The 27420-nt window shown below is 43.1% G+C and overlaps 1 protein-coding gene across 5 annotated transcripts in view; it reads left to right on the plus strand.

Moving 5' to 3' along the window:
• Nucleotides 1–27154, plus strand: part of MUSK (muscle associated receptor tyrosine kinase) — a 61518-nt gene extending 34364 nt beyond the window's left edge. Inside the window, exons 11-19 of one of the 5 annotated variants that reach the window (XM_054054288.1) lie at nt 218–484; nt 5899–6074; nt 6495–6518; nt 9484–9572; nt 9908–10067; nt 11296–11485; nt 11830–12021; nt 18011–18159; nt 20063–27154. In XM_054054288.1, coding sequence (XP_053910263.1) covers nt 218–484; nt 5899–6074; nt 6495–6518; nt 9484–9572; nt 9908–10067; nt 11296–11485; nt 11830–12021; nt 18011–18159; nt 20063–20739 — 1924 coding nt within the window. In that variant the 3' untranslated portion in view covers nt 20740–27154. Of the gene's footprint in view, nt 1–217; nt 485–5898; nt 6075–6494; nt 6519–9483; nt 9573–9907; nt 10068–11295; nt 11486–11829; nt 12022–18010; nt 18160–20062 lie in introns of those variants that run through there. The other 4 variants (XM_054054286.1, XM_054054285.1, XM_054054287.1 and 1 more) reach the window with 4 other exon arrangements.
• Nucleotides 27155–27420: the final 266 nt, after the last annotated feature.

The raw sequence follows: 27420 nt of genomic DNA on the forward strand, positions 1-27420 counted from the left end.
GACTCCTGCTCATTGACTTCATCCAAAATTAAGCTGCTGCTAATTAGGAAAGCAAAAAGATTCCTGAGTTATCACAGGTGTGCAGCAAGCAGCACAGCTGATCCCTTCTGCAAGGGAGGCAGGACAACAAAAAACTGGTTATAACCATTTACCCTCTGCAGGAGCAGGTGGTTAGGGCTGTGGGCTTACCGTGTTTGTATGCTCTTGCCCTCAACAGCAAGCTGTACAAGGGTGATGCAGGCTACTGCAGCACGTACAGAGGTGAGGTGTGTAGTGCTATCTTGGCGAAGAATGCTCTTGTTTTCTTCAACTCCTCCTATGCTGACCCAGAGGAGACCCAAGAGCTGCTTGTGCACACTGCCTGGACTGAACTGAAAATGGTGAGTTCATTCTGCCAACCAGCCGCTGAGTCTCTGCTGTGTAACTACATCTTCCAGGAGTGCAATCCCTCAGGAGCTGGGCCAGCTCCAAAACCAGTGTGCAGGTAAATTTAAAGAAAATGCTCATCTTTCATTTTGTGGGGATGTGTATGCAGCGGGGAATTAGAATCACAGAATAGTTTGGGTTGGAAAGGACCTCAAAGATCATCTGGTGCCAAATCCCTGCCATGGGCAGGGACACCTCCCACCAGACCAGGCTACTCAAGGCCCATTCCAACCTGGCCTTGAATATTTCCAGAGATGGGGCAGCCACAACTTTCCTGGGGAACACATGCCAGTGGCTCACCACCCTTGTTTTGAAGTATTTCCTCCTAACATATAGTCTAAGCCTTCCCCCTTCCAGTTTGTAGCCATTCCCCCCCAACCTATCACTACATGCCTTTGTAAAAAATCCCTCCCCAGCTTCCTTGTAGGCCCTCTTCAGCTACTGGAAGGTCGCTATAAGGTCTCCCTGGAGCCTTCTCTTCTCCAGGCTGAACAACGCCTACTTTCTCAGCCTGTCCTCATAGCAAAGGTGCTCCAGCCCTCTAATCACCTTTTGTGGCCCTCCCTGTTTCAACAGTTCCATATCCTTCTTATGTCAGGGATTCCAGAACTGGACACAGTACTCCAGATAGAGTCTCATGAGAGCAGAATAGAGGAGCAGAATCACCTCTTTTGACCTGCTGGCTACGCTTCTTTTGATGCAGCCCAGGACAGAGTTGGCATTCTGGGCAGCGAGTGCACATTGTAAGTTCACATTGAGCGTCTCATCAATCAGCACCCCAAATCCTTCTTTGCAGGGCTGCTCTCAATCATATCATTCCCCATCCTGTAATGAAACTACTGACTGTCCCAGCACAGATGTGGGACCTTGTACTTGGCCATGTTGAACCTCATGAAGTTCTCACAGGCCCACTTCTGTAGCTTGTCCAGGTCCCTCCGGATGGCATCCCATCCTTCTCGTGCGACAACTGCACCACTCAGCTTGGTGTCATCTGCAAACTTGCTGAGGGTGCACTCAATGTTACTGTCTATATCATCAAGGAAAATATTAAACAGCACTGGTCTCAGTACAACCCCTGGGGGACACCACTTATCACGGATCTCTATCTAGACATTGAGCTGTTGACCACTACTCTCTGAATGCAACCATCCAACCGATTCTTTTCCGCCAGACAGCCTACCCATCAAATCCATTTCTCTCCAATTTGGAAAAAAAGATGTTGTGGGGACCATGTCAAAGGCTTTACAGAAGTCCGGACAAATTACATCCATTGTTTTTCCTGTATCCGCTGATGTGGTTACCTCATCATAGAAAGCCACTAGGTTGGTCAGTCAGGACTTGCCCTTGGTGAAACCATGCTGGCAGTCTTGAATCACATCTTCAACTAGATCAGGCTGCTCAGAGCCCCATCCAAGTGAGGGTCTGTCCAGACCTGCAGTAGCACTGAATGTGTCCTCTAAGTTTGCATGGGTTTTCCCTTTGTTCTTTCCTCTGTAAGGAAAAAGAAGATCTGATCCATCTCTTTCTGTGCTCATTGCTCATGTATGGACGGATTTTCAGGCCCAGATGTCCATGTTGTAACAGGCTTTTAGCAGACAGTGTTGAAATAAATAGCCATTTGAATGACATATTTGATTTAAATAATTAACATATCGCTATCATTTACACCTTACTCGGTCAGCATGTACTCATTATTGCTATCAAAAGTCATTGCTTGTTTAGAGTTTTGACTAAATATGGTCACAGTTCATGGAACAAATCTGGCCAAGGCAATAGAGTAATCATCCATCACTTTCCACTGTGACATAGATGAAACAAAAAAAAAGGCCACACCAGAGACACTGCCAATGTAACTGTACTTGCTAAATCAAACCACCCATATGCAGAGAAATGTGCATTGAAACAGAGCTGGCAGGGACCCTGAGGAGTCCAAAGCATCTTTCACTACAGCTAATCCACTGCTGACAGGTGTTTGTGCAACACATCCCAGCGACAGCCACGCTGCTCTCTCCTCGTGTATCCTCCTGAGCTGCCCTTTCATTGCTCCTTGTTCTCCTGCTATGGCCACAGAGATGAGTTTCTTTCCTTCCTCTCTGCAGTGATAGTTTACATCTTTCTCAACTTCCTAGACTAGAATAAAGCAGGATTTTCCAAGCTCTGCTCATAACTTTTGTTTTTTCAGCCTCTGAAGCTTCTGCTTCTCATCTTTCCTTAAGCACTAAATATGTGTAGCCTGCAGCCTAGTTTCTGTTAGTGTTAACTGTAAGAGAATGATGATTACTTGGTGTGCCTTGCAAAGGACAGTCCAACATGGACATGTCAGGGTGAAGCTTCTTTTTTTCCTAAAATAACAGTTGGCTATGACGAATTCATGTCCATTTTCAGCCCCTCCAGGATTGTTTAGTAATTCTCCATTTCATGTTTAAGCAGTTGACTGCTAAGTGCAGTTCTTTACTCTCGTCCTCATTGAGTTGTGTAAAGCAGATTACTCAGATTTGTGTTTATCAGGAGAGCAGCCCCAACTCTAGTGTCTCAGCTGAAATACAAGTCTTCTCTGCAGACATGGCAAGTGCTCTGCCAGCTGGGCTCAAGCCAGATGTAGCCTACCAGCAATTATACTTAGAGTTATGTATGGACTTTTTAGGGCAATTAGCAGCATGTTCTTGTAAGCTGGACCTTTCTGATTGCTCCTGCTTTAATATCTTTAAAATCAAGGCACAGAGGAAAATCCGAGTACAAAGCCTGACAATGTATTATGTTCTCTATTTGGTGCCTATGCTTTTCATTATTCCTCCACCAGCACAGCAGTGGCATATATCCTGTGACGGATGTACAAGTATCCATAGATAATCATGCAGCCAAGTGCTGAAAATGGCTTTTTGATAGCAGAATCCTCCATGTCACCTTGTTGTTCTGCTCTTTGTCATTGTGCCCTTTAGAACATGATCTCTCTGCCTTTTTTTAAGTTGTGTGGCAGCATTTATATTTGAGTCACACGTGCATAGCACGTTTTTCACCTAAGGATTTTTCTTCATGAGGCATTTCAGTGAGATGCTTTCTTCATTTACATCTGCTCATAAGCAGCCCTGCAGGAGTACAACTCATGGTGATTCGAATGAAGACCTGCACATCTGAAGTTGGAGTGATATAAATTAGCATAAATCTGCACTTGATCTTCAGCTAAAAGGCACAGAATTTGCAAATGTGTCTAAATCTTAAGAGACTCGTCTGGCATCATCTTTCTTTAAATTGAAGCGTCAATGTTATGATTTTTTCCCTTTAATGATTTCACCCCGTCATTTTAATGCAGTTTTAAATGCAAATTTCTTCATGACAAAAGCCCTGGAATGGCATCCTTCCCATTTCCTGTTACCAGAGCACATCAGCTGGACAACAGTTCCTCCAAAACCCTAACCCAACACTCCTTTTGATAACTCAGGCATCTAATATATACTTCTGAAAAGTTGAGACCTCTGGGGGCTCTTGAACACATTTCATGTGGTCTTGGTTACTTTCCAATTATCTCATCTGCTTTTTACTGACATCTTTATACCTCTCTGCAGAAACTGGCTAGACTATACCAATTTTCAGCTGAGATAATTGGTAAGTAAGAATTTAACTATCTCAGAGGCTGGAGAACTCTCCCAGCTTTTGAGAGACATATTTCTATGTGGTTTTGTCTTGCTTTTTATTCTCTGCACCACTTTTTTCTCTTCCTGTGTAATTTTTTATGTTCATTTTGGTTTTGGAAACCAGATAGCAAGAATGGACTGACAAACAGACTGAATAAATCTTTTGTAAAAATAATCAGGGGATAAAACCAGATGAAGTGTAACAGAAGAAATCAAGATGGGAAAAATTACACTTCGTATAAATTAAGATGTAATTTGATTAAAAGTAGGGTTTTTCTGTTTTTAAGGGAAAGTGATGTCTCATCTCATGATTCTTGATTACATCTGCCTTTTACCACTGGCTACTTCTGTGACAGCAAAAGAAAACCCCTCAGTTTCTATTTCAACCAATGACCAGTCTGCAGGGAACAGTGTTCTGTTGGAAAACTTCTCACTTTGGTCAGGCCTCTCTGTCCCTATCTCCTCTTAAACAGTCCATTATGGTCCCTAAAACACTGCTGTCACACCTGTCCTCTTCTGCTGTTACTGTTCTTTGTCAATCTGTCATTTACGTGACATAAAATTTCTAATAATAGTATGGAGTAATCTTTGCATATGATCTCATCAACCTCAGTCACTGCTCAGGATTAAGTGTTATAACAATGGTATGAAACCAGCTTGAGGATGCCACCCATCCCTACTTTCGGCTGCCTCACCACACTCCTGGGGCAGGTTCATGGGTGAAGATAATCTGCCTTAATGCTGGAGTGGACAGGATTGCAGAGGGATAGTCTTCTGCAGTTTGTGGCTGCATACCAAATCAGAGGCTTGTTTAAGGATGCCCAGACTTCAGGACTTAAGGCATTTTATGCAATCCATATCTCCCAAGTGTCATCCAGTGCTTCGAATGAAAGATTTTCTTATTTCCTTAGCTAAACATTTCTTTACTTCAGAAGGTCGTTCCTGTTCCACATGTTTTACATAAAAAAGATAAATTACGCCATCTGACTGCTTTCTGGTTTTCATGGAAGTGAGGAAGCAATAAAGCAGCACTGGCTAAAACCAACACAGGACAGCTGGACTTTGATGGCTTCAACCTGCAGACTTGAAGGGCTTCCATTGCTGTTGCAGAAAAGCTGCTAATCTGATAGAATTCCCAATGGCCTCATCCCAGCAGGTGATGAACTTGGCTAAAACCTTCACCATGGACTCCAGCTATAACTTTCTGTATCACTGTCTCCTCTCCCTTGCCTGCCAGCAGGTGTGATGATCAGGAAGGATGTAGATCCACAAAGAACTTCAGCTGAGCACAGTTAGTTCTCTTACTCTACCAGGCACTGTAAAGGTTTTTCCACAGATATCTGACAGATAAAAAAGGGGCTGTAAGGTGTTTGTGGGGAAAAGAAGAAAATTGGATGGGTGGTTCTTTGAGATTAAAAATCCAGGCAAATATTTAGTTTCAGAAGATTAAGAATTGCAGTTCACCTCCCCTCTTCCATAGATGACAACAGAAAAATGCTAAGATAACTCCAAGACATGATGTTTTTTAGTAGAAAACAGTAATAAATTTATAGGAAAAGATGGGAATGAACTCTTTACAGATTGTGATGTGTGTGCTGTGTTTTGTGCATAACACTACTTCACTAAAAATGTAGCTTTGTGGGTCACCTAGAGGAAGCTGTTACATTTTACAGTTTCATTTGTAGTTTATGGGCCAAACAGTCTGGCTTAGAGATGTATAACCCAGTAGTTAACTGGTTTCTGTCAGGCTGCATAACCCCTGCCCACCACTGCTAAGTGCGGCTATTGTTATAAAGACATTGACTGCTGTATTTCACTGTTTTTTTGCAAAATAATGTAGAGAGAATTGCCTTGCTGTAAAGGATCTCTACTGCTTTAAGGAATGGCTCTCAATGGAGGAAAACTCCCAGAAGGGGATTTACAAACCAGGGTTGATGCTGCTTACTCTTCCTGAATGCAACAGGCTGCCCAGCCTGCATGAGGACCCCAGCACCTGCACTCGTATCCCTTTCTTCGGTAAGGTGACACATGCTGCTCATTGTCCGGAGAGCTCTGTTTGTGGTGAGGGATAGTGGAGAATGTGATCCACAATTTACTACTAGACTAAAGGCTATATTGGGTCCTGTTCTGTCAGTGACTGTGCGCGGCACTGTGACAGCCACAGTGTGGCTGTTTGCCTCTTTTGTCCTGCTGGGACGTGAGACAAATCCCTCAATCCAAGGCAGTCTGATTTCTTATTGAGAGGATTGTAATAAATTCAGTGCCAAAATCAATCTTAATGATCGCAAAATTGCCATCCAGGTGCCATTGCAAAGAAACAAGGTGCTTAAGCACTGCAGGGAGAGAGCTTTTTCTCACAGTATGCTCCTAAGCAAGCACACAGTTATATTAACATCCTGGACATCTCCTTGTTGCATCTTGTCTTGTTTTTTACAGATTTTAAGAAAGAGAATATAACCAGTAAGTAGACTGCTCCAGGCTCTGTGTTTCTAGAAGTGGGCATGATATTCTTTGTTGAAGATGCAGTTTGCACAGCATTTTCATGTCTTGCTCTGGTCCTGGCTGACTGGATTCAAATTATTACTAAGGAATGTCTAAGCTTCCACATCCAAAGCATGGGAAAACACAATTCCAGCTCTTCAGAGCTTTGAGAAAACATGGCTGGCAACTGTTGAAGGTGATTAAAGAGGCGTGATACTTTTTGGTTAGTACCCTCCCCTCCAGATCTTCCCCAGGCTTCTAGTTTTGCTTTACCTGTGTTTGGTATTTCTGGTACTACAACTGAGGTCACACCAGACTTACGCACTGTTGCTGATGTGGTTGTGTCTGTCAGGCTGGCCTTGCAAGACTTTACTCCCCAAAGGCCCAGCACTCTCCTCCAATCATGTTTGAAACCCGGCTGTTTCTCATGTGAACCCCACCATGAATAACAGTGAGACCCAGGCAGCCCTTCTGACTGCCTCCAGTCTGTGACTTCTGTCTGCTTCCTGCCATGCTGCCAGTCATGGTTGAAACATGCACATTCAGACCTTCCAACTGACATGAAACTGCAGTTTAGACCTCAGACACTAAACTTGTCTCATTGGAAAAAAGGAAAAAACAGTGCCTCCCTCCTTCCGTTCTCTGAACAGGTGAGGTCTGCAGATTTTGCAGTTGCATGCACCTTATGTATGGAGAGGAAAAGTGAAAAAGGTTAAACTGAGAGTTTTGGGGAATTTTCTCCCTGGGAAGACCTTGGTTCCACCAGGCCACTCAGGCATCAGGTGTCTCGTGCTGCATACCTGGGAGACAAGTACTTTAGCACCTGGTGAGTGCTCGAGCTTCACCATCCAATGCTTACAGCCTGGAGCAGCTGCCATCCCCTCCCCGGAGAAAGGGGCAAAAGAGAGAGATGCCAGCAAATGAGTCCTGCATTCATGGGGTGGTTTCATCTTCCCCTTGGATGTTTTCAAGTTCAGGACATGGCCTTGGTCTTCTTTGTAATTGTGTGACCTTTCTGTTCAGCTCTCACAGTATTTTCCCAGGGTGGCATCTTACAGATGTATGCAATTTGGTCATGAATCAAAGAGACATAACAGTAATGTATGAGTGATACTACCCCCTGTTTTTAACTTTAGCACCACTCTTATGTGCCCAAAGCTTTAGGGAACATGAACCAAACTGTTATCTTGCTTGTCCATCAAAGTTATTCACTAAAACCCAGTAGGACCACCTTTATTATTCCTTTGGTCCCCATGGTAGCAAGACCATGTATGAAAACATTTGCATTTTCCAGGTCAACAAAGAGTCAGGGTTGCTTTCTTAGTGTTGCAGTTGCCCCTAAAGCTCTCCACATCGCTTCTCTAAGGTCACTGATGTTTATTTCAGATCTGTGCAAAAGGCTTTTTTGGGGGTTACTAGGTCAGTTGTGAGACATCCTTTCAGGCATTACTTTCCTTGCCTTCAAATACAAGACAGTTATGTTCTAGCACAGCTTAATAAGATTCAATACCCCTGCAGAGCTACAGGTGCTGCTCACCTAAAGACTGCTAGCTTGTAGCAGATATGAGGCATAACGTGGTATCTTACACATCAATCAAATAAATCAAAGTTAGAGCATTTTACTTTGCATTTGTGATAGGTTAAGTGCATTCATGAAGTCCACAGCCATTCCTCCTTCTGAGGTGTTTTCGTGCCTTGGGCTACAGGAACCTAATCCTGTTTTCCAGATCACTCGCTGAAGCAAACATTGTCATGATGGTGTTTCTGCCTACCCATGTGTAGTGCCTGATGCCTAGTGAAACTTCAGAAAGCTAATAAAATAGGAAAATCTGTGAGGATATTTTAAAACACATAGATTTTATCTCAGACTTTGATAAAAACTTACACAAAGCTTTCACAAAGCTGGAAAAGATTTCATTAAAATAATCTTTATTTTAAGCAGGTTGGATTTCCTCCTGTTTTTCTGAGCTGCAAGTTTAAGAACACAGTGGATCATAAACATGACAACAGTGTTTTCTGTCTTGTTAATTTATCTAACAAAGTTAATGACACAGTGGACCCTCGTGTATACCATCACCAGAATATTATCTCCTGGTCAGCAGAATTTGCCTAAGATTAGCTAACATGTGTTAGTGTGTAAGGCTGGATCTCCTCTGTTGTCTTTCTGCTTCCTAGATTATGCTAGTGTGCATTAAAGTCTCCTATGAGGACAGGTGGTGTCAACATTTATGTTTTGGTAATATGTTCTTGCAGTAGAAGTCCTCTAAATATTTTCTGCTTAATCATTCTGCAGCTGGAATAAACCTTGTATATGGAAAATGAACCACATATTCTTCATTATAAAGAACATTGTTTTACACTAATACTATTCCTTCTGATCTGTAATTGCCTTCAGTGTGTGATTTCCTTGCATGCTGAAAATATGTTTCCACACATTACAGAAGAAGGAAGGACAGATGCTACCATGGGATGTTATGAATCCAGCCCTCTCCACCTACCCCAGAAACCTGTGTGTCTTCCTGTTAGTGCCTTTGTAAGAGTGCAGGCTGGGAATTACAGACGAATAGTGCTGCAGTGTGCCTTCTGTCCTGGTTTAGCATGAGTTGCTTCATTGTGGTCCTGCTCTGTACTTTCTGTGGTGAGTTGCTGTGAACTGGGTAGATGTAGTGCAACCATTGCAGGTGCATGGCCTGTTTTCTCAGTCTGAAAGAGCTCCAGTTTTCTGTTTGTGGTGTTTCACCAGATTTCATTTTATGTGTTAAGCACAAACCCCATATAAGTGCAAATAGTTCCCTGTCTGCATTTGTCTGGTCCTTTCACGTTCTTCAGATCCATTGCTAATTGCCACATGTTCTTGTCTAAGGACATGAAGTTTACTCATGTGAGTTCTTGCTGTAGGACGTGGTCTGAGACATCTTGACACCATGATACTTTTCTCCCCCAGGGACTTGCTACAGTGGCAATGGGCAGTTTTACCAGGGCTGGGCCAATACCACTGTCTCCGGCATTCCTTGCCAGAAGTGGAGCGACCAGGTGTGCATCATTGTGAGATCCACTGAGAGCCATGCTCGAGGTCTGCTTTTCCAAAGAGTTCCCAGAGCTGGGCAGCCCATTCCCAGTGGAAGGGCTGAGCAGGGGACAGGTTGCCTTAATCCTTGAGTTCACTATTATTTCATGCCCTTTTCATATTTCAATCTGCAATTCCCCCTTCCCATGGCAAGATATGATCTCTCTCATTCTGGCGGGCTACTGAAAGGCTGTTCTACTTCTCCCTTTCTTTGCCTCTTTGTTTTGTTTGGTTTTGTTTTGCTAATACCAACAGGAAAAATTATAGTAAAACACTAATTAAATTTGTTTCCTCCCCCAAGGCTCCCCATCTGCACAGGAGGACTCCTCAGGTTTTCCCTGAGCTGTCTCATGCTGAGAATTACTGCCGTAATCCAGGAGGTGAGAATGAACGTCCCTGGTGCTACACAAAAGACCCATCTGTGACCTGGGAATACTGCAGTGTGTCTCCCTGTGGAGATGGTAGGCAATTGCCATTTATGATTTCTGTTGCTGTGGTCATTTTGGGGTCATGCAATGTGTTTGCATCCAGAGTGCTCATGGACACACTGATCTATCTTCTCAATTTGGCCAGTCCTGGTTCTTCTCATAGGTTCACTCAGCACCCTTAACGTGAAGGGGTAACATGTGTGAAATGAAGACAGGCAAATTGAGCACCTTACCTCATTTTGTATTACAGCCAAAGGAAGAAATCACATTTCCAGTGGTATTATGAAAAGTTGATTTGCCATACTGTGTTTTGAGGGGAAGCTAGGGTTTGAGGCTGTTTTCTAATGTTGTTCTGCTTCTGGTATTTTCCTATAATAATGAACAATTCTAACTAAAAATAAATCTGAGAAAGATGGAACTTAGCTCTGTGATGTTGAAACAAAACCACTTCTTGTTCAAAGAACAGAATGACTTTTGAAACATACTTCATCCGCGATGCACATTTTCTGGAACTCAGTGTTTGGAAATAAGAAAATTTTGCTTGCATGGAGAGCAGGGGTGCTGTGGACTTGAGGGAAAATGAGTTAGTATCAGTTTATCTGGCCTTAAAAAAATGTTTTAGATTTCTTTCTGTCCTCAATAACTGCATGTACAGATTAGCATTTTCTGGAATGTCTCAAAAAATACTCAGCAGGTGGCTACGTGAATAGTAACTTCTTTTTCTAAAGATACAGCCAAATATATTTTGCACTAGTTTACTGTATTTTCTCTACAAAGACACTGAGATGCAAATTGTTGGAGGCAAGGGGATATTTCAGGAAAGTATCACTGTGTGATATCACTTCGTCTTAAACTTCTCCATGCAGATTCCTATTAGGACATATGATACATTGTGGTCTACACTGTAGACCATGGATCTTTCTCACTGCAGACATTACTATATTTGAATACTCTTGAGACCATCAGATGTGAACTCCCATCTGTAACTCTTGCAAATATTCCTTACCAAAATGTTGTTCCCAGATCAATGGGAACTGTGCATTGGTCTTTACTGGATCCTGGGTTTTCAAACTGGGCAAGCAGAAGTCGGATTTGCTCCCTGCAAACAAGACTTCCCTGGTATGGTCCTCCCATGCAGTCATATGGTTGGATGTGTAATGTCAGTAATTCCCAGGACAGCAGACAGACTCTATAAATACCTCTTAGAGAAAACCTTATAAACTAGCAGAGGCATAACCTTCTGATGTCGTTTGTGTTACAGCGTCAGTATCACTAGGAACAAGAAAACCAAATGGAGAGACTCCAAATCTCCCCCCTCCTCCTCCGTTTTCCCCTACGTATTCCATGACTGTTATCATCTCCATCATCTCCAGCTTTGCCCTGGCTGTGATCCTTAGTATTGTCACCCTGGTTTGCTGCCGTCAGCGAAAGCAGTGGAAAAACAAAAAAAGGTAAAGATTGGGACTTAATTCAAGGCAATAATTGTTGCTTTGAATGAGGCCTTGCCCATTTCTGAGAACGTAGTCTTATGAACACCTAGAAGGGAGGGGGCAACCCTTTCTTTGCCTGTGGCAGCCCAGTGCAAACTCTGGGGAGTCCCTGGCCCAGAAGATAAGATGGCCTGGTGATTCTTTTGGGGACATGGCACGACACCTTGCTGTAAGGCTTTTTCAGCTGACCTGCTGAGCCTTCCTTTTCCATCCTGAAAAAAAATCAGCTTCAGAGGAAAAGCAGGTAATTATCTCCTGGTTGTGGGCTGTGTACGAACTGACCAAAACCTGATCCTTCATTTCAGAGAGTCAGAGACACCGACGCTCACCACTCTGCCCTCTGAACTCCTCCTGGACCGACTACACCCCAACCCAATGTACCAGCGGATGCCCCTTCTCCTCAATCCGAAATTGCTCAGCCTGGAGTATCCAAGGAACAATATTGAATACGTGAGAGATATTGGGGAAGGAGCGTTTGGGAGGGTCTTCCAAGCAAGGTAGGTGCCCTGTGTGTGATTTCTCTCTATCTGGAGGTACTTGGGAAAAAGTGGCAGTTGGGCAACCACTTATCTGGACACTGGAAGTAATTTGTTCATTCACTCAAACCACAATCAAATGCATGTATACCAAATGGTATGCTCAGTTTTGAATAATTGTTTCTTTTGCCCACTGCTTTTGTTGATATTTGTTAAGCTTTTGTCACAAATGACTCTCCTGTTTTTCTCTCTAGTAGATGTAGTGGCTTACTTTTGTACCAAAGCCATGTGTAAAAGCTTAGCTAAATTTATCACCACTATTTTTGCCAAGAGTATTGCCTTTACATGACCTATTGTGAAATTCTTGCATTTCCCAGTATTTGTGAATTGTTAGTGTGTGGTGTCCTCCATTAGAAGACCAACTCTGGCCAGTAGTTGCCACAGAGAACAATGTGTCATGCTACAGTTAGGTCCTGACCCAGTTTCTATTTGATTCAGTGGCAAAACCAGACCAAACCAAACCAAAAATCCCCTAAAAACCCAACGTACTTAGGCCACCAATTATTTTTATGTCCTTTTTAATTACTCATTTTTTACTGTTGGAATTTGCAGTCTTTTTTACCAGTTTTAAATTTAAGGTATGAGATGAGATCCTAGTTCTGATAAATCTCTTGGGAGGTGACATTATGTACTTTTCCAAATGTGAAAATTGTTTCATTAAAAAAACCAGATATGAACCCAGTCCTCCCTAGACGGAGGTGAACGGAGGGCATCTTTTTAGCCTCAACAGAGTCCATAATTTCTGCAGTACTTTGTTTGGCCAGTACTGGTCTACTCAGATAATCGCAACCCAAAATTCCTGAAAGAAAGTGGACAGGCTGTCCGGTTCCATGCTTACTCACAGGATGGGTTTATTTTGTCCTTTAGAGTTAACAAGTCTGGTATGTGGCTGATTTTGTAGCTGTATTTGGAGTAAAGTATGATGACCTCAAAAATCCCAGAATATGAGAGGCCCCCAAGGGCCAAGACCTGCCTGGTGAAACAGCTCCTACTGACTTCAAAGACAAAAGATTCTCCTTGCAAAATGCAGTCATAATTGGAGATGCATTTAATGTTTGTAGTTATGTTGTTGATGTGTCTGCTAGGAAATGAGTTCCATTCAGTTTAACTGTGTTAGAGCAAGGAAACAGCTTCAATAGCTGTGATGGAATTTTTTTTTTGAAGCGATGCATTTTTTCTAATGGGAGAAATACAGGCATACTTTTCTTTACTACAGAGAGAGCTAAAAATAACAAAGCTTGAAGGGTGTGCAGTGGGAAAATCACAGATGCTTAGCCTGTGATTGATTGTTAGCCTGGATGGCAATGCCAAACACATCTGAGCTTGAAATGAGAACAAGGCTACAGGAACTGTGCCGCAGCTGTGCTTAGGGCACTACATGCCAGCCAGTGGAAGGGTACAGGGCAGCCTTACTCCAGCCTCAGCACAAAGCAGGGGATGCCCTGTGGAACATTGCCTTCCTACTTGTGCAGTGGGGCTTTTCACTATTCTGTGGGTGTGCAAGCAGGGCAGGTGGTCTTCCTGCTAAGTGCTGCTTTGACCATGTGCTGGGAGTTCAAATATAATTTGAGTGACACAGACGTTTCTGAGCTGGAAATGACTCTCATCTACATTGAGCTGGACCTCTCGAAGGTTATTCAGATGTCATTAAAGCGATGGGTTAAGCAAGTGCTTGGTATAGACAGCTTTTATGTGGATTTCATCCATCTTGGTGCTGCAATTTCTTTAAAGTAAACCTTTTTGCTATTGTCAGTGAAAACTAAGAGAAAATAAGAGACAAAAAGGAAAAAAGCAAAGCTTGTTCTTAGCCAGCGTTTGCAAAGTGGAGAGTACTATACCCTGAGAAATGTCTGCTCCCAGTGGTTCAGGGAAGGACCACTGAAATGCGGCTTCTTAGTGGCTTCCTTATTTATATTTTTATTAATATCTCTGTCAGAAGTCCTTCTAAAACATTATAATTCCAGGGAACATTTAAGTCATTGGCATGTTTGTGCATCACTGGCAGATAAGTGCAGGCTGCTAATCCAGTAGCTCCAGCTGTGCATCCCTCCAGGTTACTGAAGCTATTACAACTTAAATCATTCCTTCCCATCTCAGGTGGATAAAATGTACTTGTCTACTTGTGTTAAATGGACGTCTTGAGCTAAGTTTAGCAACTCTCGTACTTCTCATGTTTCTCCCTCTCCTGTAAACACATCTCTGAGCACGGTGCCAGTGATGCCTTTGCCAGTTGGCTTGCTCTGAGTCCTGATTCAGTGTTTACTCACTCCTGGGTCAAGCAACATGTTAGGACAGGAAATGTCTGGCTATCATTTACTAGCTTCTCCTGAAAGCTTCCACCTTCATTGGGGGCAGCTTTGCACTGGAAAGGATGAGGAAGCAACCAGTTACCGTAACAGAAATCCTTAAGACGAGATTCAGGACCGAGTTCAGGTTTGTGCTGACTGGGTCTCGATGGCTGGCTATGGAATCCTCTGCACCCTGGAGGACCATGCTGATCTCACATGCTACAACAGCACCAGCCCCATACGGTTCAATGTAGACCAGCATTTGAGTTTTGTCTCAGAGCTGGAGCTGCATGGTCCAGGGTTAGCTAAAAGCCTGGGTGTTGGGTCTTGCCTCAGAAGCCAGTAGGTCCTCACTGTTAAAGCGTAGCTCATCATTTCTGCAGGAGACAAGGCTGTCCCTAAGGCTGAAATTTCTCTGGTGGAAGTCTTCTCATGCTCTTTCCAAGTGCAAAGGGTGTTTCTCTAGCCTGTTGTCTCAAATGGAGCTGAAAAACAATGTGGATGTTAATTAGAAAAAAACCAAAATAAAATGACAACAAAAGGAGCCCCTGCCACTTCAGAACCCTATGCTGCCCAAACACAAATTTCTGTAAAGGACAGGGTAAAAAGTAGGTGTATGCCAGTCTCAGTAGGTGTTAACTGCATCATTTAATCATCCAGCAGAAGTTACCCAGCTGTGATGCTGAGGAAGATGGGGGATAGGACACGATCTCAAATACGGGTTGAAGCTGCTCCACAGTTTTTTCAGTTACTGCTCTGGAAAGAAAACCTGACTGGAAACTCTGTAGGTAGGCCCTGGGTAAAATCTCTAGTTGCACCAGTGGTTAATTCTTTGAATGGCAGGTACCTAAAAGCCAAATGCTGCCAGTGTTGCATAAATCCATCAATGGGGAAGAAAGCAAGGACAGCTGGTGTCCACCATGTATGCATACGATGGACATTTTTCATAAGCATTTAGATAATCACGAGAGACAAAACCCAAGGTAATTTCTGTTGATGTTCCCCAGTTCTATAAGAAATTCACCTATTTTCTCGAAGACACTCTGTGCTGTGGCATGCCGCTTGAATTCCCCTTTTCAGAAGCAGCATCTTCCCATTGCTGCCCTGCAGATGTGTCCCTGCCTCTTTGTGCAAAGACCTGTCTTTTGGACACCAAAGGGGTCGACTTCAACAGTTCTTTGGCAAGACTGCAAACAGAGTCTTTCTCTGTTCCAAATCACTGTGAATTTCCCAGGTGTGCTAAGAACTGGGCTGAAGCAGTGCATGAGTTACCAAAAGTGAAATTACTTACTGTTCCCTGAAGGCTAAACAAAAGACTTCAAGCAGCTTAATCTCACTTAAGTTATATTTAGGTTAGTTTGCTTTGCAGGATTTCAGTGAAGAGCAGATGGATGGATATACTTCAGGCTCTAGCTTGGGGTAAATTTCTCCACAGCATGCAAGACTGAGCTGTGCCTGCCGTGCTTTGGCATTGTACTAAGTATGCTAGCCAGTAACAAATGGTAATCTACAATAAGGCTGTTTGGAAGAGATAAAGACCTTTCTCTTACTACTTTTGAATCTTCTTCTACTCATTTCTTTAGGCTGTTGCTGCTGACTTTTTTGAGTGCTAATATTAGACAGCAGCTGGTAGATGCTGGTTTTTCTCCAGTCCTACTAGACTGGAAACTTACTGCCAGCACAAAGGGACAAAAGGAAGATATTTTGCCATAGGGGAGGCAGTAGCAGATGAATGTGGAGTCCTTTCCTCTGCTCCGGCATGCCGGACCTCCTCGTCCAAGTGTCTCAGCTGTAATCTAGCCATCTGTGAGATTCCTTTCTTGATGGGCACCCTGCCATCTTCTGACATTTGACATTTACAGCATCCAAGTGCATCTGTTGCAACTGCCATATGTCTGGAGTAGATGACAAGGAAACTGGAAGTTTGCTTTGGAAATCGGAACCTCCTCTTGCAGCTACTGAGCAGTAAAATAACCTGGCATTTGAGCAACAGAAGGGCAGTCAGGCTGGCGTGGTAACATGACACATAAATGGGCACCACACTTCATGGGCTCTGGGTGGCTACCTGTAAGAAACATGTTTTAACTGCAGGACCCCTGGGAATAACTGGTGTCTGAGGCATGTCACATATTTGAAGAGTGGAAAGTTACTCTTCTTTGGCAGCAGCTGTGCCTAAATCTTTCATAGGTTCATCTATTTCAGCTTGTTGAGGGTGCAGTGACCTCTGGCTAAGAAAACAAAATGAGTCTGTGATTGCTTTGTCAGGAAGATCTATTTCCTGTGGATTTCTGTCTCTAAGCTCTAGCTGAAGATTCACCAATGTCTTAACATGGGTCTATTCATGCATTACCTTGTTCTTCAAAGAGCACACATGCATGCTTTGTCCGTTCTGTCCTGTCACCTGTTTCCACTAAACTTGCAGGAGCATAATTATTTCCTAGATTGCAGCTCCACTATGTTAAATTCTGCTGAGATTAGTGAATGCTTGAATTAGCAGGCACACACACACATCACACAGAGAACAGTAGCAAAATACTACTTTCCTTACAAAACCAGGGGAATGCATTTACTGGAATTGTTACTCTAATAGTTACTCTAATAGTAATTGTTACTCTAATAGTAGCAGATTTACCAATGCCACCATTGTGCCAGGTATGGGACAAGATGTGGTGAAAAGAGGCTCTTTCAACACTTTCATATGAAACAGGTTTATTTTTAACTCTTCTAAGCTCAGTCATTACATCCCAAAAGTGAATTTGTTGGTCTGAAGAGTATATACTACCCTTCATGAAGTTTCTGATGTGGTATCTAACCCAGAGAGAGATTATTATTTACCAGCCCGTTATTTATCTTTCTCTCTTTATCAGTCACGGTAAAGAGTCTGAAAGCAGAAAGAGCAATGATAAAAAAAACTATACTGTATTTCATTCTCTCATTCCTTCTGAACTAAAGTTACATGTCTGTGTCCTATGCAATGCAGACATTTCTGAGAGGTGAAGGTAGTCTTTCATGTTCCTTCAGTTGGTACTAGAAGTTTCCACAATTTCTTTTCCCTTTCCCTTTCCCTTTCCCTTTCCCTTTCCCTTTCCCTTTCCCTTTCCCTTTCCCTTTCCCTTCCTTTCCCTTCCTTTCCCTTCCTTTCCCTTCCCTTCCCTTCCCTTCCCTTCCCTTCCCTTCCCTTCCCTTCCCTTCCCTTCCCTTCCCTTCCCTTCCCTTCCCTTCCCTTCCCTTCCCTTCCCTTCCCTTCCCTTCCCTTCCCTTCCCTTCCCTTCCCTTCCCTTCCCTTCCCTTCCCTTCCCTTCCCTTCCCTTCCCTTCCCTTCCCTTCCCTTCCCTTCCCTTCCCTTCCCTTCCCTTCCCTTCCCTTCCCTTCCCTTCCCTTCCCTTCCCTTCCCTTCCCTTCCCTTCCCTTCCCTTCCCTTCCCTTCCCTTCCCTTCCCTTCCCTTCCCTTCCCTTCCCTTCCCTTCCCTTCCCTTCCCTTCCCTTCCCTTCCCTTCCCTTCCCTTCCCTTCCCTTCCCTTCCCTTCCCTTCCCTTCCCTTCCCTTCCCTTCCCTTCCCTTCCCTTCCCTTCCCTTCCCTTCCCTTCCCTTCCGAAACAGAACCTACATTTGGTATGCATGCATCCATCACCAATGCTTTCCTTTCTCCTCTCTTCCTGTAGGGCCCCAGGGCTGCTGCCCTATGAGCCTTTCACAATGGTGGCAGTGAAAATGCTGAAGGAGGAAGCATCCGCAGACATGCAGGCTGACTTTCAGAGGGAGGCAGCCCTCATGGCAGAGTTCGACAATCCAAATATCGTCAAGCTTTTAGGTATCTGAATGAGGCATCCACATGCAGGGTACCATATTCTGCGTATCTGTTGTAGGGTTGTTGGGGGTGCAGGGGCAACCACATGTGCATGACTGGAGCTTAATGGAAATGGTAATGCTGGTCCCTTTTGCAAGAGAGAATGCCTCTTACAGGAAGGTGAGATTTTCTATGTGCCACTGAATGCTCTGCTAAATTGTCCACCAGCACGATCCTGAAAGTGTAGTTCTGATGCAATTGCCTGAAAAGGATCATGCATTATAATAAACACTCCTCATCCTGCACTGGGTATACTGTTGATCATCTTGCTTCTTACCTCTGCTTCCCATTTAATAACATTGGTACAGATGTCTTACAGGGAAAGCAGGAGCTTCCGGAAGCTGTGATTTATTTTGTGGATGCTTAAATAAAACAGGCACAAGTCTTGTTAGTTATATGGGTCCCACTTACTATTGTGATGTCTGAACACTCACCTACATTAAAAAAAAAAAAAACAAAATACAGCAAATAAAGAAAAAAAGCCATGTGCAAAAATAGTCTTTTAGTTCCCTCACCAGCTGAAAGGAAACTCTAGTTTATTGAGTTTTTCAGAAAGTCTCAGTGCCACAGCTGGCTAATAGGGCATTCTTCTGTGAAGAAAGCTGCCGACCAAATTTTATTTCAGTGAATTTTCAGGTTTTGACTGTGGTAGATGTTGCTAGCCACCTTCACCTGGGAATCCTGCTCAAAGTTGTTGTATGCAGATCTGATCCCTGTGAACAGACCACTCAGATCCTGCTTTATTTCAATATGAATCTTCACAAAATTTGGAAATAGATAAATCCCAGTTTTGGGAAAGCTCAGTTGATGCACATGCTTTGGCTGCAGAAAACAAAGGCAGGAAATGCCCCAAACTCAAATAAACAATGTGTTTATTGTCAACACATTTTAGGTCAGGAAAGGGTAAAGGTACAGGAACAAACTAGTTTCACATCGAGGGGGTGTGGAGAAAACAGCCACGTTATTGAAGACAGCTTAGATGATAAAGCTCTCACATACACTCCTCATGCTTGCCAGATACTGATTTTATCACACTGGGAACAGCTGTCTGTTTTTCCTCAAACATTCAAGTGTTAGGTCATCAACAAGAATTTCAGATTTCACAATAAGTTGGATCACCAATTGCTAAATAATGGCCCTAAGAAAGAAAAATACATACATTTTAAATGCTGGCTTCTTCTGGTTGGCAATTTAATAATAGGCATGCAAATATTTTTGCTATATCACTGTATGCTCAGTAAAACTTACAGGAGTCGAGTCCTGCACTGATGTGGGACTGGGTTTTGCATCTATTAGATGTGGCAAATCTCTCATTCTAATGTCTGTTTTTCTGTTGTCTTTCTTTAATTTTTGAATGCCAAAAGTAATTTCTGCAACAAATATTTTTTTGCATGAGCTGTTCATAAAAAATAAGAAAGAAAAACTCAGAAGTCGTAGTGGGTATCTCTTTGCATTTAAGTATCCACTGAAGCCTTCAACTCACCTCTTGTGGTTATTCCTGCGGTCTTCCTGCATATATGTAGCCACTACATCCGTATCAGTATAATAACTACAACAAACAGAAGAATTAAAAGATACGGTAATCGGAATTATAAAGGTTACTTCCTGAAAGCATGTCTTTCCATTTTCACCTGGGAAGGGGAAGAACTTCCGATAATGCCAAATTAAGCGGGAGTGGGCTCTTAATCACCACAAAGAGGTGCATGCAAATCTGATAGTATTTGTATGCCTCATCTTTCTCCCTATCCCTTCATGTTTTGTTGAATGTCACCCCTTTGTGTATGTATTTTAGGATTTTTTTATTTTTGCACAACAGAACCCTCTTTGCTACCCAAACGACCTGTGTGGTGCATCTATCTTCTTCCAGGTGTGTGTGCTGTTGGGAAACCGATGTGCCTACTGTTTGAGTACATGGCCTACGGGGATCTCAATGAGTACCTGCGTGACCGCTCGCCCCGTAACCTTTGTAGCCTGGTGCACAGTAGCTTGGACACACGGATCCGTCTCCCCAATCCCCTAGCACTGTGTTGCACCAGCCAGCTCTGCATTGCCAAGCAGGTAGCTGCTGGCATGGCATACCTTTCTGAGCGCAAGTTTGTCCATCGGGATTTGGCTACTAGGAACTGCCTGGTGGGAGAGAACATGGTGGTCAAAATTGCTGATTTTGGTCTCTCGAGGAACATGTATTCTGCTGACTATTACAAAGCCAATGAGAATGATGCCATTCCCATCCGCTGGATGCCCCCTGAGTCCATTTTCTACAACCGCTATACCACGGAGTCTGACGTGTGGGCCTATGGGGTGGTGCTATGGGAGATCTTCTCCTATGGCATGCAGCCCTACTATGGAATGGCTCACGAAGAAGTCATCTACTATGTGAGGGATGGGAATGTCCTCTCCTGCCCTGACAACTGTCCCCTGGAGCTCTACAACCTGATGCGCCTCTGCTGGAGCAAGCTGCCTGCCGACCGGCCAAGCTTTGCCAGCATCCACCGTATCCTGGAGCGTATGTATGAGAGGGCTGTGGCTACCCCATCAGTCTGAGAGATTTGCCCAGGGGGGATGCCTTATATCCACCAGTCCAGACTGACTCGGACCTGCCAATGGGCTTCTTCTGAGCAGTGGCTTCATGCACAGCACCGGTTTATGTGGAGGAGAAAGAATTTGTTCCTCAGCCAAGCAAGAAGTGTGGACTACACCCGTATAGTGGGCTATACCTCCCTGAGTGGGACTATACCTCCCAAATGTCAGGGCTGACCCCTGGCCACCAAGTCTGGATTTCTTGGGTTGGCAAGGGTTCTGGCTGTGCTAACTCGATCCCTATACTAGGCATTTTCAGGAGCATGAAGTTCCCCAGGGAAAACAAACCAACATTTTGCTGGCGGCACTTCCCTTCCTAACAGGTCCCTTCACACCTTTCTACACTTATGCTCTTGGCTTTTATCTTTTTCTTCACTTCCTCATGTTTTCAACTATTATTTAAAAAAAAAAAGATTGCAGAATTCAATCTTCTTGGGGATACTTTTTACTATTTTATTTTTGTGTACTCATGGACTTTTGTAGAAAAAGGATGCTTCTTACGCCATAAACCAGTTTGGTTTTCGTTCAAGCTTCCACTTCCTCTTTGACACTCATGAAGCTATCGTGGACTGGATTAAAAGAGGAGATTGCACGTCCATCAGCAGCCACCCGCATCTCATGTCATACAGACAGGCAAAATCCTGTCTAGAATGGAGGCTTACATTTTCTGCAATGGAGCCTTACAAATAGGAAATCCACAGTGAGGTTCATTTGATGTTTGTTGAACTCTCAGCCCAAAGCTTGCCTCAAGAATTGCACCCCATATTTCCTGCCTTCCTCTGCGACAAAGAGATTTGGTGCTAAGAGAGAAATTCAGCCCAAAGGCCTGGTCCTGCACCTGGTAGGTCTCCAAGGTGTACTTATTTGCCTCTGCCTGCAGTACTGTCCTCACTGTGCTGAGAGCAGGAAGAAATGCAGCCCTTTTGCAGAAATGCTGCAGGTTTTGTTACTTATTTCTCTCTATTTGTATTCCTGTCATTGCCTCCTGTTTCTGGTTTTCCTTTCCTGACAGCAGCTCCTAACCCCGATTACTCCTCCCACTGCCACATTTCCTGTCCATCCGTCCTTGTGCTGCAGTTTACAGGCACAGAAGTGAGGAAGGTGGATGCCTGCCATCAGTGGGCCTTCAGACATAACCTGCCAACTAGGAGAGGTGGAAAAAAGGGGAGTTCATGCTCCATTTGAAGTGTTGCAGGCTGTACATCTGCAGGGTGAAAATGAGACTGCCTCACCTATACATAGTCCACAGCCAACCTCCAAACACCAAATGCTGTTTTCTTGCTAAAAGTTCTCCAAATTGTAGTGGATACTTCAGTGCCAGGGAAACTTGAGTTCCTCTGAGGACAGGTTTTACCTCTTAGTTTCCTGCATGGTGAGGTGCAGTTGTCCCAGAGGCTCATCACTGATAGGAAATATAACTGGAGGCAGGGATGTGCGTTATCGCTGCAGAGCAGGAGCACTGGTGAGTGAAAGATCTGTGTGGCTTCCGTAACTGGAATGCGCTGGCTGGGTCTATCCAAGAAACAGCGATGCATAGCAGTGATCTGTAGGGCTACCAGGAGTAGCCTTGGTTTCCAAAAGGTAAGCTTGAAAAGTTCTGCCAGCCATAATGAAGAAAAGAACTAGAAAGCAGGTACCTTCCTCTGCTGTTTTCCTTTAATGTGAGCTAATCTCTGCTGCACCAGAACCTTGTCTTCTTTTTTTAAAACAACCATAGTTGATTCTCATTGTTGCCACAAGAATATAGTTTAATGTTTTCAGACCACTGATGTCAATTTCACTTGAGACAAAGAACTTGCTGCTACCCAAGACAGCGGAAGGAAAGAGGAGGGTCTGCTTGGCCTTCAAAACATTGATATGCCAAGATGCTTGGCTATCCGCACAGCGAGCACAAAATGACCAGTGCTGTCTAATCATTGAGCAGCCTTGCCATCATGCTGCTATGACACAACAGTTTACTGAGGATGCTAACCCCTATGCCCTGTGCCAAGAACCCCAAAATGCTCAGTTTGAATAATATAATTACTGGACATCCTTATATAGCTCCTGTTACTGCTTTATGACCACCTCGCTGTGCTCAGCATTAAATTCTGTTAGATTTTGTCAGCTACCTGGCTGTTCATTCCATTCTGTGGAGAATGGATGGGAGTTGAGCTACATCCTCAGCTGAGTGGAGGTGCCTGCAGCCTCCTCCAAACTGAGCCCCGGTGCACAGCACAGCAGCTGCCCCATCTCTGTAAAAATAGTCAAATTCAAGAGTCTTGCAGTGTTCAGGGCAGCAGGCAATTTGTCACTATCTTTAGAGAGGGCAGGCTCAGCCCACGTACGTGGGTAGCAGTGCAAGTCTAGGTATTCAACGCCTCCTTCTAATCAGGGAATTATCTTACACCAAGCAAAGGGCGTAAGAACAGGTTGAAAAAGATGCATATTTTGCTAGAGTGAACAAACACACCCACTTACAGTCCAAAGGACAGTCTGCCTTTCTGCCTTCCAGGATGTCAATGCTGGCTTCAGTAACCTGCTCTCTATTTCCTCCAACAATACTATTTTAAAAACATGATTGTGGTTTTCTTCGTGTTTCACTGTGGGATGAAATTAGATGCCTGTAATGTCATGTCCTATGAAATTTCCCTCACTTTCTTTGCAAAAGAGGGACTCCCAAAAAATTCCAGAGAGTACACTTTTCATTGCACTCTCCTAGCCCAACTCCTTCTTTCAGTAACTCCATGTTCAAGTCAATGTAGGCCTGCAGTTACAAAAGAACAGAAATTTCCTGTCCTTGTCCAGCATTCCAGCCTTTGCAATATAAGCATGCATTGAAATGTATGGTAGTGAGTGACTGCAGGTGGGGCTGGAAAAGGCTTCCAGTGCAATAAGAGGAAAGAGATCATTTCAAGATCAGCTCACAGAGAAGCTCTTTGCAGCATGCTCTCCAAAGATGATTATTGCTTCTGCATCATGATCCCACAGAATTTTACCCTGAGAGCTTTCTCCTATTGTACACTTTACAGCTTGCTAAAAGCTGGAAGTTTAATCGCTTTCACAATTTGCCTTCTTTCACAGGTTTATTTTCCCTTTGTTTGAGACTTCTGCTTACTTCAATATATGTTATGCAGTCTACTACTTCAGAGACTTCTAGATTTTTCCGTATAACTGTCATGTAACTTAAATTGTTTTGAATGAGGGTAAAAAGGGTTGTGAATGAGTAGACGAGAAAAGGAAAATTTGTTTCTTAGGAAGTGTTTGGAAATAAAAATATGTTGCTATCTCTAGTTTGGATTTATAACCCACGCAGTGAAATAAGATGAGCCAAACCCAGTATTTTGGTTGCCATTCAACCTGATGGCAAAGGAAACTGTGCAGTCAGTGGCATTGAATGGGAACCCTGAAAAGGTGATCTGCAGGATGTTTAATGTACCCATTGCCGCTGTGAGTGCCCCGCCTAGAGTTTGCGGCGCATACACAGCTTTATCCTAGATGACATATTGTGAAATCTGAGCCTGTCATTCTGTTTAAGAGTTGTATTTCTTGTGATTCTGTTTAAGAGTTGCATTTTAAATGCATGTAAAAATCATAAGCTCTATAATTGGTTTGACACTGCCTGCAACATGATTAAATCTGATTTTAGAGTAATTGCATCTCAGACATGTTGTGGACTAAACTCCACCGTCTGGTATTATTTCTCCAAGGGTGCGTAATAATTATTATTCTGTAATTGTTACACATTTCATAAATGATGGCTTTGAAAGGCATCCCAAGCACAGATGTACATTTCTAATTATCCCAATCTGTGTAACTTGTGTGCAATGTTTTATAAAATAAAGAGATATAAGAAAAGGATAATACTAATTCTGATGTCTCCATTCTCTTCCTGCTCCTGCACTGGATATTTTTTTTCTGGAAATGGATAAATTTATTTTTATTAAATTAGCTTTCTGACAGATTCAATACCACAGTTGTTACTCTGTAGACTCTGCAGTTTAAAGTTAGCCTGTTGTGTGTGTTCAAAGGCTTGTTGTTTTGACATTTAAATGGATGTTACAGGAACACATTAAGAGAATATACATTGAAGGAGACACATCAAATTAGCCAGTCAGATTGCTCTGGAGAAGGCCATTTTTCAGGACAGCCTCCAGGTCAGAATGGGAGTGTCTGAGCCCTCAGCATGAGGGGCATTGTCTTGACAATAATGATGCAAGGAGAAGAGAAAGGGAGATGTTTTTACAGCAGCATGGTTTGCTGTCTCTTGACCACTTTCCCAATGTGAAAGATATCTCATATAGATTGGAATGACATCTGCCTCCCTCCTGATTTCTCCTGCCATTTGTATCTGGATTCTGGTTTCACACATAGACTTGTTGGGAATTAAAGCACGGTATAAAATCAAAAGGAAATTGGGTTTGCTCTTTGTAGAATGCAGTTGTGAAAAATCTGTCACTGACGGATTTATCTAAAAAAGTTGTAACCTCTTTTTCTGCTCATGATTCTTGAACTCCTTCAGTAATTCTACAGGAATTTTAACTGTTTTAAAATTCATTACAAATATTTGAAAATCAGGACCTGGAAGTAAAACTTTCTGAGTACAATTAGCCAGGCAAACCACAAAATGCATAATTTAATTTTTTTCCCCCAATACAATATAATGTACTTTCTGCAAATAGTCTTGCTTGAAAATAAAAAGAAAAAAAATTTGTTTGTAAATATTGTCCTCACTGAGAAAGTCAGTAATGAACTATGGTTACATTTTTATCCTTTCAGTAGGGGTGTACTATATTAAATGCATTGGCTCTTACATGTCTGTTTTTTTCAGGGTGCAAGGAGAAATTGGACCCTAATTTCCGACCACAAAACAAAATGATCTTGAAGTGTGTAATGGATTATTTAATTTATTATTTAATTTTTCTTGGCTTTTATTTGTATTCTCATGAATGCATACACCTGTGTTCATGTGTATGGGAACGAGCAAGGTGAGGAATCACACTTTGTGCAGATGGAGAAAAAGGTTTCCGTCAGCCCTCAGTGCAAATTTCTCACTGTATCTTTCAATACCTTCATCCATTTCCATTCTGTTTAAAACTTTTCCTCTTCAGCTGGACATAATGACATCTTTCTTTCTCAAAGGAAACTTGAGGTCCTAAGAGGCCTTTGCAAAGTCTCTGACATTACGGTAATGTGGGAGCTGCTTCCCCTCTCCGAGCTGGTGTGGAACTCAGCGAAACTGCTTTGCATAGTTCATAAAGAAATTGGAAGCTGCCAGTGGTTCTCAAAGGCAGGACTATCATACTTCTCTTACTATGAAGAAGGAATAAAAAAAAAAGAATCCTTTAAATTCACCAACTCAAACAAAGACACAGAACCTGCCATAAAAACATTGTGGATGCTTCTCAAGTTTCTCAACCTTAGGAGAGAATATACAGAATCATTCACTGGAAAGTTGTTAGAAACTCACTTTTTCATATAGCCTCGCTCTATGTACCCCAGAGGCAACTTTCCATACTGGTGGTGCAGTGGTCTTCTGTAACTGTGAAAAGAGTAAGATCTGAGGAGTTTGAAGCTGCCTGAAAGCCAGTACTTACAATTTTCTTCAAGACAGGAGGTGGCAGCCCAAAGTGAAGATCACACATTATATCACTGGCGTATTTCTGTGCTAATGTCTTCTAGTGTCCTGCAAATTTAGGATTAAGTAAATAAGAGTTTCATCAGCAACTGAGAGATAGGATGTTTTACGGAAGATTTGGACTAATATGCCATAAATAAATAAACAACATTTATAAAGATATATTTCTTTCTATCTGCTAAGATTCTTGAAATCTCATACCATTTATAGGACACTGTGTTTACTTTGACTCTGAGATAACTACCCTATACCTTTCTACTGGGTGTGAGTGAACACGCTGAGGCTGTTGTATGTTTATCTGCCCTCCCCCATGGTTCTTACGTAAAAGAGATGTTACAGATCAGGCATTTATATAGGCTAGCAAACTTTTATGTAGGCAAACAACCTAACGGAAGAGAGGATCTGTGCAGAAGGGAGGAATGCCCGATGAATGAAAGTCATTCACTCTCTGTGATGGTGAGCTCATGCTGTGCTAAATTAAACTTCTCATTTAAAGTGGTGCTGACTTCACAGCAGTGACACTGGAGAACAGGCAGGCTTTGGTTACAATAAAGATGGAGAGCTTCTCATGGCTGGCTGGGAGCAGGCACACTGAGACAGGATCTGAGCATGGAAAGAGCAGCAGTGAATGGGTGCTCCTTCATTCTTCACTGGAGAAGCATGTCATTTTCCCCAGGGATGCCATACCAGGCATGTTTGCTCCTGTGCTGGATTCTCCTAGATTTAGCTGGGATTTGCTCCCCGTGCCTTTTCTATCACTCATCCTGTTCTTGACCACAGTGAGCTGTACTGGTTTTCCAAGACCCTGAACTCCCCACACCTTGTACTCTTCTCAAGGAAAGCAGCAAGACAGCCTCACCCCCCTCTTCCCTCTCTTCCTCCCAATTCTGTGTCACTTTCCTCTAACTGCAGATGCGCATCTAGGGAGCAGGGCACCCCTGACAGTAAAGTTTTCACATGCTTTATTATGTTTTTACAACTCCTACAGGAGCGAAGGGGTGTTGGTTGTATTGCTTCTGCTCAGATCA

This window comes from Cuculus canorus, chromosome Z (assembly GCF_017976375.1).
Source record: "Cuculus canorus isolate bCucCan1 chromosome Z, bCucCan1.pri, whole genome shotgun sequence".
Lineage (NCBI taxonomy): Eukaryota > Metazoa > Chordata > Aves > Cuculiformes > Cuculidae > Cuculus > Cuculus canorus.